This window comes from Ictidomys tridecemlineatus, chromosome 4, assembly GCF_052094955.1.
Source record: "Ictidomys tridecemlineatus isolate mIctTri1 chromosome 4, mIctTri1.hap1, whole genome shotgun sequence".
Taxonomy (NCBI): domain Eukaryota; kingdom Metazoa; phylum Chordata; class Mammalia; order Rodentia; family Sciuridae; genus Ictidomys; species Ictidomys tridecemlineatus.
This window is the reverse complement of record NC_135480.1, coordinates 187,709,337-187,722,145: the sequence shown is the minus strand read 5'-3', so window position 1 is coordinate 187,722,145 and position 12,809 is coordinate 187,709,337. Positions and strand designations below refer to the sequence as shown.

At 46.1% G+C, this 12,809-nt stretch overlaps 1 protein-coding gene across 6 annotated transcripts in view; it reads right to left on the bottom strand.

Moving 5' to 3' along the window:
* Palm2akap2 (PALM2 and AKAP2 fusion) overlaps window positions 1–12,809 on the bottom strand; it is a 457,555-nt gene that overhangs the window by 6,287 nt on the left and 438,459 nt on the right. For 5 of the 6 annotated variants that reach the window (XM_021729378.3, XM_021729379.3, XM_021729381.3 and 2 more), the window contains 2 exons: window positions 8,025–8,203; window positions 2,670–2,708 (listed from right to left, as the gene is read on the bottom strand). In XM_021729378.3, coding sequence (XP_021585053.2) covers window positions 2,670–2,708; window positions 8,025–8,203 — 218 coding nt within the window. The remainder of the gene's footprint in view (window positions 1–2,669; window positions 2,709–8,024; window positions 8,204–12,809) is intronic. The other variant, XM_040286141.2, reaches the window with a different exon arrangement.

Below are 12,809 nucleotides of genomic sequence, written 5' to 3'. Positions count from 1 at the left end.
TTCAAAAGTCAAGTTCTTGGTATGAGCACTGCTCCTTAACTAAAACCCAGATCATTGTGTGTGTGTGTGTGTGTGTGTGTGTGTGTGTGTGTGCGCGCGCGCACATGTATATATGTGTATGTAAATCTCTAGCAAATTTAGTGTTGTTATTTTAATTATTGCATATTTACTTTTTAATAGTCTATGCTTTTCTTTTCTGGGCTAAAAGCACATGCCTCTAGGGCTATAATCATAGCACACACGTCATAAGTACTACAAACCAGTTACTGATTTAATCCTCAGGACATTCTGTGAGATTCAGGCCATCATGACTCCCATCTCACATGATGGAGACGGAGGCACAGGGAGGTCAAGTGATTTGCCCACTGCTGCCCAGTCAGTAGGAAGAAAAGCCAAGATCTGAACCCAGAACACTCTGGGTGCAGAGTGGATGCTCAGAGCCATCAGGCTACGTGAGCTGTGTGAGAGCCTGGAGGGAGAAGCACCGGAAAAGAGCAACACACACTCTCCACAGAAATGAAGAGAGGAAAACATAAAAACTAAAAAATTATTGATATAAAAGAATACCCAGGGGCTGGGGCTGGGGCTCAGTGGTAGAGCGCTCGCCTAGCACGTGTGAGGCACTGGGTTCGATCCTCAGCACCACATAAAAATAAATAAAATATAAACTAAAATATAGGTATTGTGTCCACCTACAACTAAAATATAATAATAATAATGATAATAATAATAATACCAAGACCTGATTTGTTTTTGTTTTCTCACAAATTAATTCAAATTCAGGATGATGATGTGGGGGGAGATCAATTCTCTCTGAGCAATCCTCTAACATTGTTTTTGTCTTTGTAATGTGTAGTGCACAGCTTAACTTCAATAGCAATCAGCATAGACAATTTTCTTTGGGATATGTGAAGTAAAAGATATGTTAATGAGTCATCCCTCTTAAATATTGATATTTTTTCCCTCTTATTTTCTCTTTAGTAAAAGTTACACTGTGTCCAATTCTATTTTCCTCACATACATTTGACTGGATTGTCACTGTTCTGAACTATACTCACTGAAATAGGAGATGAGATTAGGGTCTGATTCTAAGTTGTCATTCCCTAGATGAGAACCACACTTGGACTATGAGGAAGGAACATAGGAAAATAGAAGGAACAAGGAAAATAGAAAAAGGTATTCTCAACGTTTACTTTGTGTTATGAACAAAAATTGCAAATAATTGACAGCTCAAATCGATAGTTAAATATAATTATTTTGCTAAACAGTGATTATATATATATATATATATACATATATATATATACACACACACACATACATGCATGCATGTACACCTAAACAATGTTCTAAACAATAGAACATTGTTTAGGTGTACATGCATACATGGGTTTGGCACAACTGATTTGAAGAATAATTTGCAATATTTAGGGAATGCAAGTACATGATAGCCCTACACCCAGTTCTCCTACTAGGAAAATTGTTTTCCTAGGTGCATGGAGAAATGTGCAACAGCATTCAGTGAAGCACTGTTTATAATGACAAACAAAAACAGAAACTAGAAACAACCTGCATTTCCATCAATAAGAGAGTGAATAAATAGTGATATATTCATTGAATGGAATACTATACAGCAGATATACTGAATGCTCTAGAGCCACAGGTATCACATGAGCATATCTAAAACCAATGCAGACTGAATAGTCAGTAGCAGAGGCTACCACCATATGACTTACCACTTATAGAAAGTTCAAAAACATGCAAAAAAAAAATAGGACATTGTTTAGGTGTACATACATGTGTAGTATAAAAGCATGCATGAAAATGAACACCAATGCCAAGAACAGTTCCCCTCAGGAGAGAAAAGGTGTGACAAAAAGACTGAGCAATAAGAACTGGGAGAAGAAACAAGAGGGCTTGAATTGTATTTGCAACATTAACTTCTTTTTAAAAATATTTAGCAAGTGCTATGAAATAATAAGAATGGGCAAAGCTGGAGGAGTAGGTCTTATTATCAGATTGCATTTTATAATTGGGGACTTTGCATGCCGGCTCCACGACATTAGGAACACAGAACAGTGCCTGGCACATGGTAGACCCTTAATAAATCATAAACCAGGTGAGTAAATAATGACTTGTATTTGTGAAAGAAGAAGCTTCCAAAACAAAAGTATAAATTGAAAGATCAGAAGGACGGGGTCATGGGGTTGGTTCATATTTGGAATAACTCATCCTAAATCCATGAAATGGGGGAGCTCTCTGGATTTGTGTTAAGGTAAGAGGGACCGGTTAGAATCAACAGCTCAATCCGCATGAGTTGTACTATTTTCTAACCAGACCAGATTAGATTTGCTACTCATGCCTAAGGAAACTAAAAGAAGCCAAACAGCCCATCATTTGTGCCCTCTAGTTCAAATGTCTTCCAGATCCACGGGTGGGCAAGGTCTTCTCCAACCCCACCGCACAGCACAGCACAGGGAATCATCGTTGCATGGACTCCAGCACCGTGAGGCAGTCCCCCAATTCAGAAAAGGCAGGAGGAAATCCACGTGGAGACAAGCTGTTTTTTCTTGCCATTCTCATGTAACACATCAGGAAACGGCAAACCACAACAGCATGCACCTGCATTGAGCATGCACTGACACCAAGACAGACAAGTTGAAAAGTACCTCAGAGGTCACCTTGCAAGACAGTAACTTAGAGGTGTACTGGCAGGAAGGGAAAAGACCAGGGTTAGTACACAGCAGACACTCACAGAGCACCCCGCCGCTGGAACCCGTACCACGCCAGGGGCGGACAGGAGGGACAGTCACTCCAGGAGGGCACCACACACCCACGCCAAGACTTGCTTCATCTGATATTTGTTCATTTCAAAGTCTGTATCTCTTGGAGCAAGTAGATACCCTATTGTCCTTTAATAAAAATATCAGATAAGCCGCACCTTTGTTAATTCAAGATGTTGCTTTCATTTTCTGCACTTTGAATTAACGGGATTCCTTCCATTTTGGATTTGCCAGGCTCTGGAGCCAGCTTTTCAAAAACTCTTCCCTGTAGGCTTCTCTGAACCTTGAGGTTCATTCAGAGAAGACCCTGATCTCTAAAGAGGGCATGGCCTTGGGTGACCATATACACAGCCACCCTCATCAGTACCCTGGAGTGGGGTGGTCCTGTGATCATCAGTTAGGATGGTTACTTAGAATTAATATGAGCACTACAATACTAAAATAATCTTAGTTCTTATAGAAGACTAAAAGTCCTCTGTAAAAATCCATGGGGTTGGGGGTCGAGTAGATCTAACTATGGGAAAGGAGACAAAAAAAAAAAAAAAAAACCAATGTGGGGCAACCCCTTCCAGAATTGTGGTAATGAGCTTGCATGTACACTGCATAGGGCATCTGAGGAGTTGACTGGTTTGGGGTACTGTTAGTCATATAGACTTAGTACCCCTGAGTCTATGGGCTTACAAATCTGTGGGCATCAGCAATTTCTTACATGGAACACCTAAAAATTACAGTTCTGAAGTGGTCAGACTAAGGGCTGGGAGGTGAGAAGCTCGGAGCCCTCCTCTCTTTTGTGCCTTCCCCGTGGTATGAGAGCCCTAGAAGGAGATGGGCATCGTGAAGCATCCTTGGTTGTGGCTGGGCTTCCTCTGGGGCCTGGGGAAGGGAGGGGCGCTGGGGCAGATGGGCTTCCTTCACCCACTCAGTGAGAGTACAGCGGCATGACTTCATTTAGAGGGAAAGCTGAGATGGGAATTCTTCTAGAGAGGCAGGAAGTGCCAGGCCCTAGTTCTGACACAGTCCAGGGAACCGATGAGGCGTTCTCTTATTCAGAGACAGGCAAGGGTGGTTGCCAGAACTTTCAATAGTAATGGCGTTGGGGGCTGGGGATCTAGCTCAGTTGGTAGAGTGCTTGCCTCACATGCACAGGTCCCTGGGCTCAATCCCCAGCACCACAAAAAAAAAAAAAAAAAAAGCCAGAGAGAGGGTAGGAAGGCCAGGAGAAAAGGGAGGGAGGGTAGGGAAGGGAGGAAGACAGAAAACACAGGAAAACCCTGCTGAGTAGATCCTGTGTTAGAAGTGAAGATGGGACTGAATACACAGAAGGCCACCTCCCTTTAGCTGGAAAAGGGGGAGGAATCTACCAACGTGTTCAAGAGAACCAATGAACCCTCATCTTCACCTTCCTAGGCTCAGGTCATGGAGTGGGAACAAAAGCATACTGTTTAACTAAATGCAGTCATGCAACTCGTCATGGCCTCGTGAATCCATTCCCTAAAGGGCTTCTGAGGCCTGAAGGAAAGCAATCCAAATAGCTCCTGATGTGTGCCCGACAGCCCTACCGCCCTCCAGATCTACAGTGGGCAGGGTCTCCTCCATCCCCACCTCAAGACAGCTCCTTTGCAAGGCACCAAGAAGCCCTTTAGGAAAGGATAACTCATCAGTCCATTATGAGTTGCAGGACTGACCAGAGATGGCATCAGATCCAGAAAAAGGGCATTTCCAGTAAGATAACAATTCCGGGGAAGAGAAACCGGCAATTAAAGACAGGTGGCTACATCTGGGCCCACTCACTGCAAAATTACAGGTTAAAGGAGTGAATGATTAAAAGGATGAACAGTGAGGATGGGGCAAAGCTGCAGCCTCCTTGAGGAAACAGGGTCTTTTTCTAATACATGCAAGGATCTGTGTAGGCTGGTAAGCTGCCCTGGGTGTGGGGGTGGCCATACAACCCTCCCTCCTCAAAAAATTAGCCGAGGACTCTACTAATGAGTGGGCAGAAACATGGAGCAAGGAGACACCCACTGATGTCCGTACAGAACAAGGAAGCCCGTCCAAGTGGGTGAGGATTTTGACCACAAAGGGAGTGCCTTGCTCAGGTTCTAGTAGTAAGTGCAGCCATCTGGGGATAACTTTTTTGGGCAATGTTCCATATGCCCCTGACCTTTTTTTGCTCACCAACTGCAAAATGAGTAGGTTCCCTGAGCCAGAGGCCTCCTGGCCTGTCTTGTACATTTTTTTTTCCCCTTAAGTGGGAAAACTGGAGACAGCAGGGCCCCCGAGCTGTGGACAGCTCCACATACTGCCACTGCTCTGATGTGATTAGGGGGCCCTGGACCTGTTTTAAATGGCAACAGTTTTTCTCAGTTCTGATGGCAGAATTCTCTCAGGGAAACTGCAGGCTCGGTTCATGCGGGCTCCTTCTCTTTCTTCATGCTCATTGCTATCAATGTGTCTGGTGTTATCTCACCACAGATACGTCCCAGTCATTTTTGCTTTTCGGTTTGCATTTTCCTTGAGAATGCAGAGCAAGTAAGAATTCTTTTTATTCAATTTATAAACGACTTGCTACTTTCTAGGCTCGGGTTTTAATCCTGGGGGAGAACCCACAGGATCCTTAAAACGTGGTTTCAAATTTCTAAAAGGGCAGGCAGAAATGCTGCCAGGGGGCTTGTAGGAAGGAAATGTTGGAGGGTGAGATGCCAGGGCAGATGCTGTATCGCACTGGGTAACACTGGGGACATCAGCGTGAGCCACTTGAGGTTCTTAGAGGGTACACAATCTACAATGCCATTTTGCCCTGCTAATAGTGTATGTGCACGGAGCAGGAGATCAGAATTATTTTACTTTTAGAAGAACTGCCCTTAGCTTCTAGGATAGGAAGCCAGGCTACCAAGCAACCCACCTGCTCTCTGTTATTGTCCTTCTCATATAAAGGGGCCACAGACCAGCTAGGGGGAAAACGTCAATGCATTTTCCAGTGACTCATATAGATACAACAGAAAAGATCCCCTAAACTGGAAGGGCTAATAGACATGCTAAGAGGTGGCTCAGAAATTTAGTCTGGCTGAAAATCATGTAATTGCTTTAGAAGCAATCTGAGTACATATTTTTTGAGATTGGATCTCTGAAAAGAGGAGACACCAGGTTGAATAAGTTTTGTCCTGTTCTTAGAATTTTCAAAAACACACTTGGGTTTGGTTGTAATGTCAGTTCTACTTCAAAACACTGGGCCTTGCATCCAGGACCTGGAAATAGCAACAGCTTGATTTGTTCGTAGATTTCTTCCTTATCTGAAATGTTGATTTACTTGGGCAAAATAGAGATAGGAAGCTGCCTCTTTGCTGTGTAAGGGAAGGGCAATTAGAATATTAAAATGCTGACTCCATACTTTACTTTTGGCTTCATTAATGCCAAAAGGAAATCCAACCTGGCTGGTATTCATGAGGTGGCTGCCTGTGTGTCAGAGCAGGTACGAAGGAAACTTCAGCCCTCGGCCTAGCAAATGACTAAGAATTGGCTCTTTCCTTCTGTGTACAGTGTTTCTTTTCTAATATCTATACTCCAACACAATAAGCACATACAAGAGATAACACAGAGTGTGCTTAGAAAACATTTGAATGGGTCGCTACTAAAAGGGTCCATTTGTTCTTTCCCGTCCACATGGTGACATGAAGGAACCACTCGGCGGACCTCCACCAAAGCTGCTGATGTATGTTGTGGATACACTTTTCTGCACCACCTTTCAATGCAGCCACAGACCACCAAAAATACCTAAATGTGAACTCTGTACCAAAATTGGGGCTGCAAAAAAGGGCTGGCTAAAAAGACTTAGTGGGCAGGAAATGTCCCACAGGCTCAGGAAGGAGCTGCTGCCTCCACCACAGTGAAGCCCAATAGGAGTGTCCTCAGCAGACACCGCAGGCCAGGCCCCAAGCCACTGTGAAATTCGGAGAGCAGACCATAGGCTCCCCCTGTGTGCGTTTTCTTCCTTTCTTTCTCACCACATATTTTGAAAGCAACTTTCAGTCCTGGCTTCTGCCCCAGAAGTCCTTTAACCTGGGATGAGCCTGCCAGAGTTAGGAAAAGTGTAAATGGGTGTGGACTTTCCTACTGTGAACCCCAGGGCACTCAAGTTTAAGGTGACCGGGTAGTTCATTATTTAAAGCAGGATACCTTTTAAAGGGAAAGGGGTGCGATTCATCATTATGCCAGGACAATAGGTATAAACCAGGACCTCCTGGGGTCAACTAGGCAGTTTAGCAATCCCAGCTAGGTGGGACATCTGGGCCAGGGATTGATTACTTCCAGGGATGCAAAGAGACTGATGCCCGAGACTCCTTGGGGATGGTGTGAAACCTTGAGGCTGATCCCAGGCTCCTTGGGACCCTATGGAACAACTCTAAAGTCTCTTGCAGAACAAAGAAACCAGAGTGGATGACTTCCTTCCACTATAGTTCATGTGAAAGCCGCATGCAAAGTTCTGGGGTCAGGGACAGGGTAGTTGCGTGGTTTTCAACTGTCATTTAAAATGGCTCTTTCTTGTCAAACTGCAAAAGAGGCTTGGAAACAACCCAAAACACATGTCTTCCCTTTTTTTTCGGGGGGGGGAGGGGGCGTGGGGGGCAACCGGGTTATTGAATTGAGGGGTGCTTTGTGCTTTACCACTGAGCAACGACTGCTGTCCTTTTTATTTTGAGATGGCGTTTCACTAAGTTGCTCAGGGCTTTGCTGAGTTGCTGGGACAAAATCATCCTACCTCAGCCTCCAAACTTACTGGGATAACAGGAGTGTGTCACCGTTCCCAGCTCACCCTTGTCTTTTTGAGCACTGTGGAATATTTATAGTGATTGCTCGCAATGTAGATTTTGAAGAAGCAGCATTTCATAGTTCTCTAAAAACACAGAATGTGCACAAAGTAGGTCAAGTGGCTCCCTGGCGCTCACTCCTGCCCCCTCCCCGCAGCATCGCCCATGCGTGTTGTCTTTCCACACACCAAACATCTTGTGCACCACCCTTGCCAGTGGGCTCCAGCTATCCTTGGCCAGAAAAGGCCACTGTTTGGGAACCAAGGCAGAAACCCAAACCCAATCCACTCATGTTAAACCACACATTTGAAAATTGGTTTTGGAACCGCGATGCTATTCAGAGACAACTGTATACACATCCACACCTGAACTGGTACACCACACACCACACGGACGGCCGCCCTCGGAAAGTGAAAGGAAAGGAGGAAAAACTTACACTACTATCATCCATTCTCTCGCGCCTTTTAGATTTGTGTGTCTCATAGTCTTCCATGAGGGTCTGCATCAGGTTCTTGGGCCGCTGGGTTCCGGCAGCCTCTTCGGGGGCTAAGTCAGGCTGCAAGCTGGGGCCTTCGGTTGTGGGGGATGGAGGAGGTTTGACTTTCTCTATTTTCCCTGAAACAACACGAAGAGAACACCCTTTCTAAGCTCATCTGCTCATGGCTGCTTTCAGAAAGAAGAGAAAACCGGCAAAAAGAAAAGGCAACTTCTAACCCCAGAATGAAGGTTAAGTGTGGGCCATTTAGTTACAGGGGACAAAACAAAACAAGGACACTAGTTTTAAAAGGTTAGTTAGATCACATGGGCCTGGCGGGCATTTTGCAAATATGTTAGTCAGACCATCCTGGCCCTGGTTGCTATGGAGACGTGTATTCTATCACAGGTCAGAGGATGAGACTTGGAGGAGGTGGCACCTTGAAGCCTTTGAGGCCCAATTCTTATGAGAAAACCTGAGGTTCTGCAGTATTAAGGCTGTGCAGAGGTCACAGGGGTGGCCAGGGGTGGGACCTGGCCTTCCTGGTGTCCTCTATGTCAGAGGTGGCCAAGAGCCGGCTGCTCTGCCCGGGGTTTTCTACATGGGCATCACAGTGTGGCAAACCCTTTGAACGAGACCGTGACCATTCCTCCCAGGTCACTCCAGTCTTACATGGGTCAGCTTCATGCATTCATCTTACCTGCTGGGGTCCCGAAAGCATTTGAGTTTGAGATCCTCCAAACCTTAAGGGACAATTTATGCCAGTGTGTATGGGGGTGGCACGTGAGGGGCAGGGGGTATCCACCAGATGTGGAGTGGTGAGATTTTAGCTCTGAGATGCTCTCCAGGAGTTCTCCGATAAGGAAATGAGGCCAGTGGTGTGGAGACTCTGGACACTTTTGCTAAGACCATTTGCATTCTTCTCTTGGGAAAAGCCTGGGGCCCTGGCTTCTGGCCCATCAAAGAGTAGACTTTAGTGCCACTGAGACCCAGGTGCGCCTCTGAGAAGGTGCAATGGCAATGTTTTTTTTTACACAGGCCCTTTGAGGGTGACACAGCTGGGCTCTGCAACAAGGAATGTGGAGAAAACAGAATAAATGGGTTCTTTCAAGCCCCAAAGGAGGTGGCACTGGGGGCACCAGCTGATCCACGTGGGGCTCTTAAAGGGTGCGAGAAGAAGCCATATTTAGTCCTCTGAGTAGAGCCAGGGGAAGTTGAAGTCCCACGTGACCCCTTCTGGTCCCAAGCTTGGGGGAACTCCCTGCCTTCATCTCACATCCCAGACTCCTTACTTGGCACCTGCCTGACATAGCAGGAGTCCCAAGTGTAGGCTGAGACTGAGTCTCCATGCGGGTGGCTGTGGCCCCTTACCAGCACAGGCTCCTTCCGATGGACCTGGAAAGGCCTAGAGCTTGGAAGCTCCAGATTTTAATTCCTGCGCCCTCATTAACTGGTTACTGATTGGCAATAGATCATGCTTTTAATGCTCCACTTTAATCTCCAGCCAATCACTTAAATTCTGAGCTTCCACTTCCACAGCTGCCAAATGAGTCTGGGAAGGAGCTGTCTTTGTGAGCTCTTCCAACTCAAATGTTATACTATTCCACTGAACACATTGCGCAAGCAGGGGAACCCTTACCAATATAAAAAAAATAAGGCACACGGCCATCACATTTGTTGACTAGATGGAAAGTAGTTTTGTTTGTTTAGGGCACTAGGGATTGAACCCAGGGGGCACTTCACCACTGAGTCATATCTCCAGTTCCCCCACCCCCCCGTCTCTCTCTTTTTTTGGGGGGTGGGGTGGGGAGAGGTACCAAGGATTAAACTCAGAGGCACTTGACCACTGAGCCACATCCCCAGCCCTATTTTATATTTTATTTAGAGACAGGGTCTCACTGAGTTGCTTAGCGCCTCACTTTTGCTAGGGCTGACTTTGAACTCACGATCCTCCTGCCTCAGCCTTCTGAGCCACTGGGATTACAGGCATGTGCCATGGTCAATTCACTAAGTTGCTTAGGGCCTTGTCAAGCTGCTGAGGCTGGTTTTGAACTGTGGTCCTCCTGCCTCAGCCTCCCAAGCCACTGGGATTACGGGTGTGCTCCCTGGCACCTGGAGGAAAGTAGTTTTTAACATACAAAAGAGGGATTCCACTTCACAGCCACAATTGCACTGATTAACTTAGTAAAAAGCATATGCAATGATCCAGATGATTTTGAAACTCTTGATACCAACAATAACAAATATTTCAAAATCTCCAAATTCACAAGAAATCGTTTCTATTTTTTATTATAGAAGTTAGGAACTGCGAATAACGACTCCATAGGCATTTTTAAATAACCTACAATAAATATTTATCAAGATTTTAACATCTGTGGTCCTTCCTTCCTTCCACTTGTTGCATTTTTTAAGAAAATCCCAGACCTGGGGTCATTTTACCCCTGAACACTTAGCATACAACTGACTTTTAAATTGATGGCTTGAGAAGTAGTCCAGCACAGAGGTGAGCACACAACTTTTGGAGCCCTTGTGCTGGAGTCTGAATCCACTACTTAGGTGCCAAGTAATTCTGGACTGGCAACTCACTGTTTTTATACCTCAGTTTCCTCATCTGTAAAGCAGATATGATGACAGAAATACCTGCCCTTAGATAGTTGTTAGAAAGACGGAGTTAGCACTTATAAAATTAGTATTGAGAACAGACAGCATCCAATGAGTCCAGCTACCATTTAACCATTATCTCAAAGCATAATGTGACTCCAGGGTGAGGACACACAGTTTCATGAGTATCCTGCAGCTCTTCCAGGACCAGAAATAGACACCAAGTTGCTTTGTTGTCATCCTCCAGTTGTTGACCTCAAGTATCCAGGTAATCTCCCATCGGCCACTCGTCTAGCACTAGAAGGCACAGTGGAAATCCACTGCCTCTAGCTGCTGCCTCTCACACACCAGGCAGCAGCCCCAACCCTCCGCCTCGAAGAACTTGGTTTACCTCCTGTGAAAGCCTTTTCACAAGCTGACTTGATTATTGAAGCATCTGTTACAAACTGCAAAAATGACCTGAGGATATGAAACGCTTCAACTATCAGTGAACCCCCCAAGCATTTGAATGAAGACCCCCTTAGAGGAGGGCCTAGCTGGTCCTGGTCGCTGATGGATCCCGGCAGGAGCTGTGGTACATGGCACATGGCAGTTGACATGAGCTGATAAAACCAGTTACGTCCACGAGGAAACACATGTACTAGCCGCTTAGCAAATGCTTATGGATTGGGACAGAACCTCCCACAAGGAATCAGAAGAAAGAGTTCAAATGCCTTCCCTGGAACACATGAAATCAAACATTCCACGGCCACAGAATCACACTCATGGCTCTGAGGCAATGACAATGGCAATTCACATATGGCCTTCATATCACTGAATCCTTGCGACAATATTGTGATGTAGTTAGGGTGGATGTCCTGACACCTGGAAATGGCTTATCCCAGGGAGGCCCAGAGGCTAACTCCTGCCCAAGTGACAGCTGATAGTCACAATTATAGTCTGGCACCCAAACCCCGTGTTGGTGGTAGCTGATCTCTGGGAGGAGACGAAGGCTGCAAGGAAGCTGTGGAGGTGAAAGGTGGCTACAGAGACGTGGTCAGCCACGAGACAGTAAAGACACTTCCTGCTTATTTATTTCCTATCATTCCAGCAACTCAAAGCCCATCCCTGGAGCAAGTGTTACCAGTGACAGCCACCAGAGGTCACAGGAAGGAAGGCTGGCTTAGTAGGCTGGAGCAGCTGCCCCCAGAGGAAAGGTGGCTGACAACAACTTGAGAGAAGAGGCTTTGTTCAGATAACCAACCAAGGTCATGTCATGGCCTCAGGTGGGGCTGTCACAGGTCCCCAGACCAAGGAGGTGCTGTGCCTCATCCGCAGGCATCTGGACAGTGTCAGGGGAAGCTGGCTTGGCCAGACTTTTCTGCTGGGCCCTGTAATCCCCCTCTGTCTCAACGAGGATGGTGAGAAATTTCTGCTGCTCCTCCCCCAGCAGTGGACCCTGCAGATAACCTCCACTGTTGGGCCTCAGAGATCATCACAGGAATGTGAAGTGGATGGTCTGTGCCGCAGGCCTGCGAGCTCAGTCACATCCTTACCGGTGGCACCATGAGGCCCTCTGAAGTTCTCTGGCCTCGAGAACATGCCCCAAACAGTGAGTTACCTCACAGTGAATCTCACTGCCCCTCTTTCCCCAGGGTCCCTCCCTCCCAGCTTACCCCATCCAACCTGGCCCTGGCCGAGGTTCATCCACCTGCTGAGTGATTCAAGAGCTGAAATACCTCCAAGTAGCCTCCAATTCATAAGTGTCCAGTTTCTCACCTGGACTTAACATTCCACAGAAGAGTTCTCTTGAAGGACCACCCCCCCCCAAGTCACTGTCCTGAGAAACAACAAGAACAGACTGCCACATAGAGCTAAGGGCAGCCCTGGGTTGCTTTAGACTGAAGAGTGGACCCGATGGTTAACAGAGCAGAGGACAGGTGCAAGGTGACCTCTACATCCACTGTAGGGAAACAACAGAACAAAATCAGACTGAAATTCTGAGTGCAGAACAGGAAACATTTCTGAGTTTATGTCATAAACGTGATTTTTGTTCAAACTACTCCATCTACAGTAATATCAGACTTAAGACTTTTTTTTGCAGGTGTTTGAGGGTAAGCAACTTGGCTCAGCTGGATCGATTTCAAAGCTGTTTCTAAACGTGTG